The 13,698-nt window shown below is 41.1% G+C and overlaps 1 protein-coding gene across 2 annotated transcripts in view; it reads right to left on the reverse strand.

The window, feature by feature from the left end:
• trpm5 (transient receptor potential cation channel, subfamily M, member 5) overlaps positions 1–13,698 on the reverse strand; it is a 26,215-nt gene continuing 12,517 nt past the window's right edge. The window contains exons 15-26 of one of the 2 annotated variants that reach the window (XM_030048422.1): positions 12,283–12,395; positions 12,065–12,166; positions 11,211–11,469; positions 6,957–7,075; positions 6,739–6,871; positions 4,922–5,096; positions 3,671–3,839; positions 2,608–2,786; positions 1,767–1,899; positions 881–953; positions 647–737; positions 1–463 (exon numbers count right to left, since the gene is read on the reverse strand). In XM_030048422.1, the coding sequence (XP_029904282.1) occupies positions 330–463; positions 647–737; positions 881–953; positions 1,767–1,899; positions 2,608–2,786; positions 3,671–3,839; positions 4,922–5,096; positions 6,739–6,871; positions 6,957–7,075; positions 11,211–11,469; positions 12,065–12,166; positions 12,283–12,395 (1,680 nt within the window). In that variant the 3' untranslated portion in view covers positions 1–329. Of the gene's footprint in view, positions 476–646; positions 738–880; positions 954–1,766; positions 1,900–2,607; positions 2,787–3,670; positions 3,840–4,921; positions 5,097–6,738; positions 6,872–6,956; positions 7,076–11,210; positions 11,470–12,064; positions 12,167–12,282; positions 12,396–13,698 lie in introns of both variants that reach the window. The other variant, XM_030048421.1, reaches the window with a different exon arrangement.

Here is a 13,698-nt window from a genome sequence, read left to right on the forward strand (position 1 = left end):
CATACTGTTTCAGACATGGGGGCTTTGAGGCCTCCCCTCTCAGTCCGTCAGTGGCATGTAGCATGCTTTAGCGACCCAGCTTTTGTTTTCCCAGAACATACACAGCTTCAATGATAACTTGAACCAAGTAAACACCACAAGAAACCACAACAGGACATGACATCTGCAATTTCTACATGACAGTTTTAATAAGTCAAATTTTTTAAAAAATCCCAAATATCCCACTTCCTCATATTACATCATCGTCATGTCCTACAGATTTTCCAGGAATCTTAGATGTCACATCTTAGTTCCTGTATTGATAAAGATAGCAGTTGCCATTGTCACATTTATTCATCAATGTAAGGGAATTTTTTGTTAGCGCCGTATCCTGGGTGAGCTGGGCTCGCCTGTCCCCCTCCTGGTTTCACTTCTTTCTCTGGTTGACTTTCAGGTGGATCTTTGCTGCTGCCGGCCTTGACGCCTGTCAGAGACACTGCCGGTTTGTGGCACAAAATTTAATAACATTGCAGTGGACTGAAAGAGATGCTGCGCTAAAATCAATAATATAATTTCACCTCATAAAACATCGAGGATACTAATATTGTCTCTCTTCGACTAATTCATGGTCCCGGCTGTTTCTCAGTACCATCGGCACATGACTCACCTGGAGCTCGGGGAGCCTCTTTCCCACACTTGAGTGTACTCTGTGCAAAGCACTCAGCCATCCAGGACAGCACGTCTGCACAGTATCGAACCTGAGAGAGAGAGAGAGAGAGAGAGAGAGAGAGAGAGAAGGCCAGAGCGGGCTGAAAGTTGTACATATATCTATCTTAACCCTAAGACATATAGATCTGTCATATCGCGGTTCCTGTGTCAGGTGGTGCACGGGCAGGATTACCTGAGCCTCCATGGATGTCAGTCGCTTCTCTTGGTCCTTGAAGCCGCCAACAATCCTCAACAAGCTCTGGACCCTTGATCACAAACAGGCTTCAGTCAAAACACTGATATCAGAGGTCAGAATGTACCATGTATTTATATGGTATTACACTCGACACTGGCTTTTATCTAAAACTGATCTCGGCTTAAAGAAACACAGCAATATCCCCATCTTAACAGGTCACTTGGTCTCAAATTCAGAGCTGAAATCTTCCTCAGGCTCATTTTGAGCTTTTAATCAAAGGTTTTAAAAGGCCACAGTTTTTAGAAAACAAAACAACACGCCCATCTGACCTGAACCTTCATAGCAGGAAAGAAAAAACTCCCCCCGAAAAATAACCACCAAAGCCAAAAAGTGGAAACATGGAAGAAACCTCAGAAAGTATCACTGAGAGAGGGAAGGAGCCCGGCCAGGTGGGCAATGGATGCCAAGCAGACGATTATTTTTCTGAAACCAAGTGACCAATCTGCCAGTGGGATGAGATTATCCACTGATTTTCAATACAGCTTCATCTGTTTCTGGATTTTTTTTTTTTTTTTTTTTTAAGAAAAAGTATAAATATATTGAAAGAAGGCAGAATAAGGCAGATCGGCCCACGAGGATTTAGAAAATGAGACTAGATTCAGTAAAATTCAGGAAACAAGTTGATTAGCATTGGGATTATTTCATCCCACTGACAGATTTTTGCCTTGTTTGAAAATGAAAAAAAACAAGATTTTAACACTGAATATGAGACGCTATTTTTGCAGCGAGCGCAGAACTGTGCTGCTGGTCGAGTTGTGTGTTCTCGTGGTCAGAGTGAGCGGCGGCCGCGTGCAAAGGGAAACGTTTGCAAGGCGACGGTTACTTTGAGGAAGTGCTCTTGAGCCTCTCCTCGCTGCTGTCCAAATGCTGCCGCTCCAGTTTGGCCAGGTAGTTCTCCTTCTGCACCTTTTCCCAGGTCATCAGCCGCTGGTCAAGCCCTGCTGGCAGTTCCCTCTCTGGACACACACACACACACACACACACACACACACATATGCATACATGGCAACAGTCCAGCAACCAATTAACCAACAGGGAATTTCCATGTACTGAGCAGGTGCAAGGTAATTATGGTTTTGCACATTTCATTAGTCTTTATTTTTATTTCGTTCTGACTCTTTGCTTTCAATATGAGTTTAGTTTTAATTTGTTTTTACAGTGGGTGTGCTAGTTTAGTTTAGCTTTTACTTTCTGAAAATGTTTGGTTTTAGTTTGGTTTTTAGTAGTTTCAGTGTTAGTTTTGGTCTTTTATAGTACAATGGGGTATTTGTCAGAGGAGATTCCAAAAGATGAGAAAACATGTTGTGTAATATATATGAAATATGAAAACTAAAGACACCTTCTCCATAATTTTAGTTTATGTGACTTAGTTTTGTGAATAGTTAGTTATCATTTTTTGTAAAGCCTCATTTTCATTTTCATTTCATTCAGCAAAAATATTTGTTCCCACCTAATTTTTGTTATTTTGTTAGTTTTCGTTAATGATAATAACCTTGAGCAGGTGAGGGAAGGTGTTGAGGAAGTTGTGTATTTGCGTGCTTTTCATCCGGCCTCTCTGTAGCCACATGAGCTGCAGGGAATCACTTCAGTTATCTGCCTGAAATTGAGTTAAATTATGGAGATATTCTGAACCGTGTTTATCACGTGGAAGCTCTTCTTATTACCGAGATGCTCCTGCTTGGACTCGGGCTGCTTGACCAGGCAGAGGAACAGCTGAGAGAGGTGGCTGATGATGATGAAGGGCGGCGCCAGGGCGGGACGGCTGTGGTACTCCACGATCAGATTGTACCTCTGAAACTTCCAGAAGATGTCCGTGTTCCCCTGGACTACCTGGAATGTGTAGCTGGAAGTGGAAAAAAGAAATAATCAAAACCAAAGCCTGTTGGATCTGACCTTTTTTCTTTCTATATTTTTTTTTTATCATGGCTTTTAGCTGCATTATAACCATCCTCTGAAACTGTTTTGCAGCTGAGGTAAGTGTGAGGGGGAGGAAAATGCTTAAATGAGATTACATCCGTCCATCCACAATAAAATCCAGCACCAATTGTGCAATTTATTATCCCACTTTTGGTGTTAACAGAGGTTAAACATGCAAATTAAAACATAATAGTTCCAGTAAAATCAGTTTGTACGGTGTGATTCAGTCTTTTTAGCTATTAACATATTATTATTACGGATTCCAGCGCAAGAAGACTTGCATTTTTCAGTGTCAGGATATAATTTCACAAAGGACCTATTTGTGTAAAGTCTCCCAAAAATTACATTAACTCACCGCTGTGGAAATATGACTAATGCCCTTTGGAAAACCCTCCCTCCGGTTCTAAACTACCTCCTGGTGTAAATGATGTCACACACGACCGGGTTTTAATAAACAGCGGCGTATCCTATCAACCAAAAGCCAGAGTCTTGATTTGCCCCGGTGTTGGATTTGATCTCTTTAGGCTTCACTAAGATGTTTTTTTTTAAACAGAGCTCGAGTTTCAACTATTCTGTTCAAATATTCAACAATTCTGATTCTGAGTTTCAGGGCTGGAATAATCTCACTGAGGAAATGCAGGGCTAATAAAGTCACATTTTCACGTACAGGTTGTTCTGCTGTTACCACAAACTGACTGTCACGCTGAGACGATACACTCAGTAGACTGTTTATGTCCTGTACACTGTGGTCAGGTGTGTGTGTGTGTGTGTGTGTGTGTGTCGTGTCCATGGCTCGGCTCTCAGCCCGACCTGAACATGGCGATGAGCAGGTTGAGCAGCAGGACGTTGGTGACTAACAGGAAGATGACCAGCAGCAGGATGACCAGCCAGTTGGCGTAGACGTTGGGACAGGGCGGCCTCAGACCCAGGATTATCTCCTCCTGCTCCGTGGTGCAGTTGGTCTCCGGCATGCGGGCCGCTGTGCTCCGTTTGACAAGGAAACGGAAAGATTAGATCGGATTATATTAGATTAGACCAGATTACAATAGTTTCAACTAGGCTAGATTAGATTTCAATAGATTCAACTAGATTGGACAACAGTAGACTAGACACATTTAAATTATATTAGATTTGACTAGATTATTTGATTTGATTAGTCTAGATTGGAATAGATTCAACTAAAGTAGATGAGATTAAATTTGACTAGATTCAGCTAGACAACATTATATTTCAATAGATTCAACAAGATTAGATTAGATTACAGTAGACAAGGCGAATTTAAAATAGATTAGATTAAATTAGATTAGATCAGATTCAACTAAATTAGTTTAGACTGGATTTTAATATTTTCAACTAGGATAGATTAGATTTCAGTAGATTCAACTAGATTAGACCACAGTGGACTAAAAATACACTACACAAGATTAGATTAGATCTGATTCAATTCAATTTGATTAGTCTAGATTAGAACAGATTCAATAGACTCATCTAGACTAAATAAGATTAGACAACAGTAGACTATGCAAGCAATTAGATTAAATTAGATTAGAGTGCAGTAGATTAAATGAGATTATTAACATTAGATTAGATTAGATCTGATCTTAGATTAGATCAGATTAGATTGCTATAGATTCAACCAGACTAGATTTGATTGGATTACAGTAGACTAAATGAGATATTAGATTAGATTAAATTGCAATACATTCAACTTGACAATACTAAATTAGACTACAGTCGAGACAAGACTAGATTAAATTAGATTAGATCTGATTAGCTTTTAATAGATTGATTTAGACTGCATCAGATTAGATTTCAATAGATTCAACTAGAGTAACTGTCAGGCACAGATTTATGATCGATATGAAATGTGTCCCGCTCTGAAGATCCTCAGATCAGATCCAACTGTGATCAAGTGAATGATCAAAACAAAAGTTCAGACGTGACAAAACAAAAGCCCTTACCACGTTTTTCATTTGTAAACACACATAAACCAACCGCATCTTTTAATTAGAATAAAGAAATACGAGTCCACCATCTCCTGTATCATCTCCTGTATCTCACCGTCTATTTCCTCCAGGGGAATCTGGCCAAAAATGTGCAGGTAGGGCCGGTACAGCGCTCTGCGAAACACCCAGTCGATCCTGGGGTCGTTGGGGTGCAGGAGAGCCTGGGTGGCCACGCCGTACGCGATGAGCCACACACTCAGGAAGAAGAGGAAGAAGAAGACATCCTTCATCTGCAGGGGAGAGATGGACGTGTGTATTGACTCACTGACAGGCTGGTTACAACACAGTCTCATAACAAAACACAACAACACATCCAACAAAACTGCATTCTCAACTAGAGGGAAGCATATTAAGTTGGTTCCCTCTCACATTTGTTTCTGACATATCACAAATGTTTTCCTAATCAACATATTTTGTATATCATATTGAGTTTCATTACCCAGCAAAACGACTTGATTAAAGGAATACTCCAGCATTTTGGCCAAAATATCCTTTTTATGAAAATGTTGGACACCATTCTCACCTCTGTACGTCCAGTGGTTTGTTTCCTGTGGGTAGCATTTTGTGTTAGCTTAGCATAAAGACTTGAAGTCTATGGGAGTCGTTAGCCTAGCTCCATCAAAATGAAAAAAAAAAACCTTCATCCAACTCTCTCCATCTGTCACAATGATGGGGGAAGGTATGGATTAACCTCTCCTAAAACAACTCTTTTTTTATTACTTTGTTTTGTTTTTGTTTTTAATTCATTATTAAATTCATAAAATATGCCACGCTAACACAAAATGTTACCCAGTGGACATAAAGAGGTGAAAACGGGATTTAACATCTTGTTTCAGCCTTGGTAAGTCTGAAAATGGCTATTTTGCCCAAAACATTGGAGTATTCCTTGACAGTTAGGAAAAGGTTATGTTTAAGGTTAGGAAACAATTGCTGAAACAAATAAAAATGAACACCATTCTCACCACTCTCACACAGAGATCAAACTCGGGTCTCCCAAGTGAAAGTCATGTTAGCTGACCCCTTCTCGACCCCACCCTCCTGCTAACATGGACTTCACACTAACTGGCTGCAAATGCATCACATCACAGACAAACATGATATTCAACAAAATATTTTTTTCCCTTGAAACCTAGCAGAACAGTAGCCAATCACAGACGCTGTATCCAATTCTGGCCAAACAGTCACTCACACAACTTTTAGTTTAGCTATGTTCAATCACACCTATTTGACAAGATAACTCCAACGTTTTATTAAGATATATTGATATTTAGGCTCATAAATCATTAACTTATCACCTCAGGTAGGAACAAGCCGCCAGACTCCAAAGACTGCTCTTTGGACGATGGCTATTTTATGTTGAATTTTGCCACTTTCTATGATGTTTTTAGTTTAATTTCCCAGTGAAAAGCTAAAGCTCTGCAGTCGTTGACATTGTGAAGTTACAGGAGGGGCTGATCTCGGTGCTGACGGGACCCAAACTCAAACCTGAACCAAACGTCCCGTGTTGGGTCCAGCGGTTGGACGTGGAAATGACATGCACAGCGGTCGGTTTGAGGCGATGTGGAGAAAAACAGCAGCAAGTTGAGGTAAAAGCTTGATCACGTTTAAAAAACACATATACAGCCCAGCAAAACTATAACAACTTTGAAGAAAAACAGAAATAGATCAAATGAATATGACCAAACGTAACAGAGTTGTGTTATTTTGAGCTTCACCATCCAGAATATGATGCAACGTGTTTATTGAGAATGCAGTTTAGTTGTATGAGAACATAATTTTTTTATGAGACAGGGTTGACTGGCATTTCTGAACATTGATTTTAATTTTTACATAGGTCAGTATAGTTGGATGGCGGTATTTTGTTTAGGTTACCATTCTCTCCACGATGATGATCTTTGGTCCGAGCTGCTTGTGAATCGCAAAGATGTGAATGAGCCTGAGAGTGAACACCATGAAGTCTATGGCCAGAACGGTCCTGCCCGCCTCGTAGGTGCTGCTGGCCATCCTGCAATACGAAAACACAACAAAAACAAACTGTTCGACTCAGTCCTCTTCAATGTACGTCACTGATTTGATCTGATGTCTCCTACCTGCACGACACTCCAACCACAAACAGGGAGATGGCCACCATGTCGCACTTATTCCAGTTGTCCTCGACGTAGAGCTTGAACTTCTTCAGGATGTTCATCTCTTCGTCGGTGAAGAAGCTCTGTGCCACAAAAGACGGTTCATGCACAGCTTTAAAATCAATATTAATGAGGTTCTACAGAAAAAATAGAATCAACACAAAATTTCTTCTGCGTAAAAAAAAAAAAAGCAATAGCTGGTCATTTTCCACCATCAACCTGCTGTGGGTTGTTACTAATGTCCGTTGCAAAAGGCTTGCAGGTATTTTTGTGTGATATTTTCCAACATAATTTCCAATTTCGTCTTCACAAATCAGTGACAGTATGACAGAAAAAATGCATAAAATCTTGTCTTAAGCTTGTCTTTTATTTTGTTACACAGAATTTCAAGCACCCTAATAAACACTCTCACAGTTTAGATTTAATAATGATATGGAGAATCAGTTTAATTCAATTCTGGACTATTGGCGAATCAATCAATTAAAGACAACATAACCATCAACCAGGGACGGTTTTTGCTATGGGCAGTGTGGGCAACCGCCCAGGGCGCAATCTACTTGGGGGCGCACAAGCGCCGTCCAAAAAAAAAAAAAAAAAAAAAGTGCGTCCGCAAAAAAAAAAAAAAAAAAAAAAAAAAAATCGTTTCTAGACTAATATCGCTCATTTCCATGTCAAGTTGGTGCAGTGGGCGCTGAGGCGCCCCTACTATCACGTCAACTTGCTGCTGAGAGTCATGCATACAGGTCGTGTGTGTCAGAAGAAAAGGCAAGGGGGAGGGGGGCGCGGGGGATCAACTTGCGACTGCAGAGGCTGTGCGCAGGTTGTGAGTCTCAGGAAAAGCAAAGCGGAGGGGGGCGGGGGATAGACTAACCTCTGATATAAAAGATCCCAGGCCAAACAACACAAACTGCTGCTTCCAAATAAATTGTATTTCATTCATAAAATTAATATAGACCCCTTATAGCTACATGTAATTTATTGGGTTATGTGAAAATGCCAAACAACAACAACAACAACAAAAAGTCAATGGAGTATCATGGACAAAAGGCCAAAAAAAAACATCAGGTGCCCAGTTCAGAAAGAGAAGGAGAGAAGAAGAGGAGAAACATTCAAAAGATAAAGGTATGCAAGTCTCTATGTGTGACGTTAATTGTGAATGTAATGAAACAGTAGCCTATACTCTATTTATTAGCCTCTTGCTAATATGTTGCCACTTAGCCACAGAAGTTTTTTTTTTTTTTTTTTTTTTTTTGGTTTTTAGTTTTGCTGAACTAGCAACTATTAGAATTTTAGGCATCGCCCAGGGCGCAAAACTAGTCAGGACCGCCTCTGCCATCAACTTCTCATTTTGTGAGACGCTGATTCTACCATTGATGGATACTGGCATTTATTTGATTATTTCCTTTATATTACTGTATTTTCCTCACCTCACAGTATCTATGCATGTGGCTTTAAGATTAATATTCTTGCACAAAATAACTCAACATTGTATGTAAAAGATAGATGGAGGAATTTTACCATTTGAACTGCAGCGAGGCCTATACTCACATACCTTCCTTTTAGTTCCAGTGACAGAAAATGTAGGTTTTAGCAACCTTTCCCAGCCTAAGTGTAATTATGAGTCTTGTAAGCATTTCTTCTCAGTGGGAGACACATTTCACATCAAGACATGCACCTGCTGGGTCAGTCATACCTGCTGGGCCTATTATAATAATATCCTAATAATACCTTAAAGATCTGCCTAATGTACAGTACATTGCACTGTACAGTTTTACGCGCCTGTTTCATTTGTCTTATTCCGTTTTAGCTTATTTTTTTCCTGTTTAAATCGTTTACATTATAATCAAGTGTATTTTTTCATGGTCTCTTGCTGCTTTTATGCTTTATGTAAAGCACATTGAGTTGCCTCACTGCTGAAATGTGCCATACAAATAAACTTGCCTTGCCTATTGACCATTATCATACACACAGTCACACCTCATCGTCCCTGCAGATTACAGATACCATATTAGATAACATAACATGATTACAGATGTCATATTATTTTTTCTCTAACACTAGCCTTGCAAGGGGAGCAATAGTGAGACCACAGCATACTGACATGCCTGTTGGTGGCCGGTGACAACGACGATGTCTTTTAGGACAGGAGGTAAAGGTCGCCTGTCTTCGGACCGGCGGTTTGAACGAAGCACCTCCAAGTGCATCAGGAGCCAGCGTTCGGTCCCTGGACGGCACAAATGGCTCGAGAACAAGCCGAGTACAGTATGCTCTTTTCATAAAGTGGCAGACCAGTGTGTGACTGTCACACCACAAAGGCCATGATGACATGCTGAAGTGGCAGTCAAACACACTCTTTTTTTTTTTTTTTTTTTATTTCTTACGAGAGACAGAGAGAAAAGGCATTGATTTGCTTGAGGGAAAAACCGTGGGAGGGAGAAAATGAACAAGACGGAACAACGATAAGCGACCAAATCACATCTCTCGCACAAAGACGCACATAAATGCCATTTGAAATTACAGAGACCACGGACGGTGCTTTGTGTCACAACTATCACATTTAGAGTCAGACTCAATAGCTGCTTTCACACGGGCCCTAATATGCCAATAATAATCAGAATAACAGCCCAATCAGAAGAAAAATGCTTAATGTAACCATCTCAGTCGGAAGAGACGGGCCCAATTTGGCTCAATCAGAGGGAATTTTCAATTGAGTTGGTGCTGTGAACCATTTGATAATCTGTTCCTAACCCTAATGACCATGTAAACACTTAATCTGATCATCTCTTTTTTCTTGGAATAATGTATTCTTTCTGTGTTTGCCCCACGTAGGAGGAACATCAGGTTGTCGAATGCCTCCGTGGTCGAAAGGCAGGAAACCACCAGTTGTTCAACAAGTCATGAAGCAAATCAAAAACCTGCTGGAGAGGTCTGAAGGCTGCCTGTTACAAGAATAAAAGTCCAAACCACCCAGCCAGGTTTTCATCTTTACAGTCTGATGTGGGCGCCACCAAGGGAGACCATGACTTAACCTGGAGATTATTTATATTTCCAGCAGATTAGATGTTTCCCAGCAGGAGGAACCTCGTTGGGCAGGTCAAAAAATTTCTATTCTGATGAAATGCTTTGTGGCAGGAAAACACACATCTTATCAGATCACTTTACTCAGCCACCATGTAAACAGTGAAGCTGGAAGCAGAATGATTTCAGCCAGGTTGAAGAATTATTGCCCATGTTCCTGCAGCTAATGAGTCTACATCTTGCAGGTCTGCTCCTGTTCAGCTTTTGTGGCACATGCATTTGTTCAAATGATGTTGGCTGCTTCCCAACCAAAAAAACTTTCATCTGTGAGAAGGAACTGTGTCCCTCCTCGGCAATTCACACACACCGTTGTTGTCCAATCTTTCAAAGCATGAACGACCTGTAAATATGGATGAACCCGTCTGTGAGGCAGTCATATGTTGAGGACCCGGAGACCGGTAATGGCTGCTGCTGTCGATAAGACACCACGCGCTATGCCTTGCAACTTTTCACAGTTTAGGTATCAGCGTGTTTGTTAGCACAACCTCACATCAGCGTCTATGGTTTTCTACAGAATGTACAAATCTGCAGTGTGTACCCTCGTTCGGAGACACGTTTGGTAGCAGCCGCGCCCCCCCGTGGCACTGCCTCCCTTCAGGGAGCAGCATGTGCCCCTGAGCCAGCGCTTTGAAGACACAGGGGGCCTGCTGGGCTTGGTAGCATGCCACGGTTGCTCCCAGCAGCTTGATTTGTTTTTTTTTTTTTTTTTTTTTTTTTAACCTGTGCCATTTCATTCAGCCCATGGGACTTGCTGAGATGTGGGTGGAAAAGCTGAGCTGAGGTAAAAAGTGGTGAAGGCCTGCCTCAACTGGGGCTTCGGTAGCCCGGGGAGGAGCGTTGCACTGTGGGAACATGCTTGTATCAGCTGGGAGGCAGAGGGGTCAAAGCCTCGTGCTCCCACTCTCAGACTTCAGGACAAATGGGAATTACTGAACCGGTCTCCATGGCCATCTAATTAAACACAAATTGATAGTCACTGCTGCTTTTAGAGAGGACCCAGTGCTGTAAGTTATTTAAGACATATGGAGATTGATGAACTCCATGGAAACAGATGAATTGCTCAGCATTAACTGAATATCTTAGACAGGAAAAACAAAGGGTAGGAAGCCTGTTAAGGAGGAAGGATCTTTCAGGGGTCACCTGTCTAAGTTCCTCGAGCACCAAGGTGAAGACCCAGAAGTAGAGCATGATCTCCGGGGCTCCAGGTCCGCGGGGCGGCGGGGGGCGGAAGTCCAGCAGGAGCACGTAGGTGAAGAGGAAGAGGAAGGCGAAGTACATGATCACGTTACCGAGGAACACGGTGACGGGGGCGCTCCAGAAGCGACGCCAGCGACGCAGCAAGAAACGCCACCACACCGAGGCGCAGCTCTGGGCTGCGGGCCCTCCAGGTGGGGAGTCTCTGAGAAACAAAACGCAGGCAAGACAAGCAAGTGTGACCTTTTCCAGACAAAAATAACTTCCCAGTACAAAAAGATGATCTGAAAATGTGGGTTATGGAAAGATTAAAATGTAATTATTCTGGAATCAAGAGCATTCAGATCTATTGAATATGTGATGCTCTTAAAGCCTCCTTCTCTTGCACACTGATGTAGGCGTAAGCAAAACACTGTAGACCTGCAGCTTAGAAGCCAAAGAAACAAAACAACTGCCAGTAAAAAAAAAAAATCTCACACTGTAGCTCTGCACCTGAGAAATGCTTTGTGGGAATAATACTTGTAAATGCCTAACCTCAATAAAAATTCATGGCTGGTTTCAAAGGCATGTTTAAAGCCTACAGCCTTCAACTTGCATAATAACAAACCGAGGTTTCTATCAATAAAAGAGTATAGGCGAAAATGTCTAGCTCATGTTGTGTATGCTTAATGAATGAATCTGCACATGTGAATAAACTGAAACGGCTATTCAACAAAGCTCATTTTTATATTTTTCAGCAGTGTGATTCTGCTCTGGTTCGTGACAACAATTGAGTTTATTTAATTTTATTGCGAACTCACAGAGGATCATCATCATCGGTGAGCAGTAACGCCTTTTCTGTGTCCAGACTGTCCAGCTCCACAAACTGCTCCCCTCCGCTGCGATGGTCCAGCTCCTCATCACTGACACACACACACACACACACACGAAAAAGTCCATGAACATGTGTGTACCGGTGCACATGTGAACACAGAAACTCAGATTTCACAGACGAGGTGACCGTCATGTGTGACATCACCTGAACTTGATGAGGTTGGTCCAGATGAGCGCCGGGCAGAAGAAGGACACCACGAGTTTGGAGATGGCCGTGTCTGTGGTCATCGCCCCCCACCAGATCTTCGTGAGCAGGGCCTGCAGCACAGTTCAGTCAATACATAATCTGCTACAATAAATCACAATGCAACATTTATGAAGTCAGAGACGATCTGTGCAGTTATATTTAGCATTCAGACAGACAGACAGATAGACAGATGTGTTTTATTGATCCCAGACTGGGAATTGTGTTACAGCCGCAGGTTTGCCGCACATTGTGCAGGAACAATAGCACACAGAATATACGTCTCAACACTAGAAGAGAGAAATATATATCTTTTGAAAATAAAAACTTTGCTTAACAAATAGCAATTAACAAAATAAATAATGTAGCCCAATACTAAGTATACATACATACTATATGTATAATGATACATACATACATACATACATACATAAAGAGATTATTTTTATTTTAGATTTTTTTCATATAGACATGTATTTCAGATATATTTCATTATACATATAGTGTGTATATGTATGTATTTCTCTCTTCTGGTGTTGATAGGTATATTTTGTGCATTATTGTTCCTGTGCAATGTCTGGAAAACCTGCTGCTGGAACACAATTCCCATCTGGGATCAATAAAATACATCTATCTATCTATCTATCTATCTATCTATCTATCTATGTTATTAATTGTTGAATTAAGTATGCCACAAGAGGGCGCCATAAGCCTTTGAATTTCTGGCTTTGTGTGTCTGCCATGGATTTATCCCAGCTGATAAAAGGAGGGAATAAAAAAAAAAAAAAGAAAGAAAAATCTGCTCTTCCCCTCATCGCTCCTCACATGATGCACGAGCTGTTTTTTGCTGTTGAGGTTTATGGCGTTCGCTGCTTTAAATTAAAGGACACCTGATGCTTGGTGTTGAGCTTGTACACACTCTGTAATCTCCCATTAAGCACCATCTGAGTTAAATTCCCTTGACATGCGGTGAATTCTAATTAACAGCCAGTCGTTTTTTAATGGCAGCTGTATTGTTCCCACCATGTGCTTCAAATAAAATATTAGTGGCTGCATGGAAGCTTTACCTGCTGAAACTGAGCGCCACTAAACTCCCAGTGATGGCTTTGTAATGATGTGAATGTCACAGGCATATTTACAAAATGAATGGGGGCCAATGACTCGTAGATGATGTGGTTTTGAATTACTTATGTAATGACAAACAATGCCCTGAACAAGGATTTTAATTAAGTTTTTTATTAAGTTACTGCAGTCATCATGAGGCAATTTTTTCTTTTAAATTTTAATCACAGGAAATAACATAATGCTCAACTCCACTTGTTAAAAGATACATCACTTTGAAAGTGGTGGATGCTGTTCCAATAATAGATGCTGCAG

Source organism: Myripristis murdjan, chromosome 3 (genome assembly GCF_902150065.1).
Source record: "Myripristis murdjan chromosome 3, fMyrMur1.1, whole genome shotgun sequence".
NCBI lineage: Eukaryota > Metazoa > Chordata > Actinopteri > Holocentriformes > Holocentridae > Myripristis > Myripristis murdjan.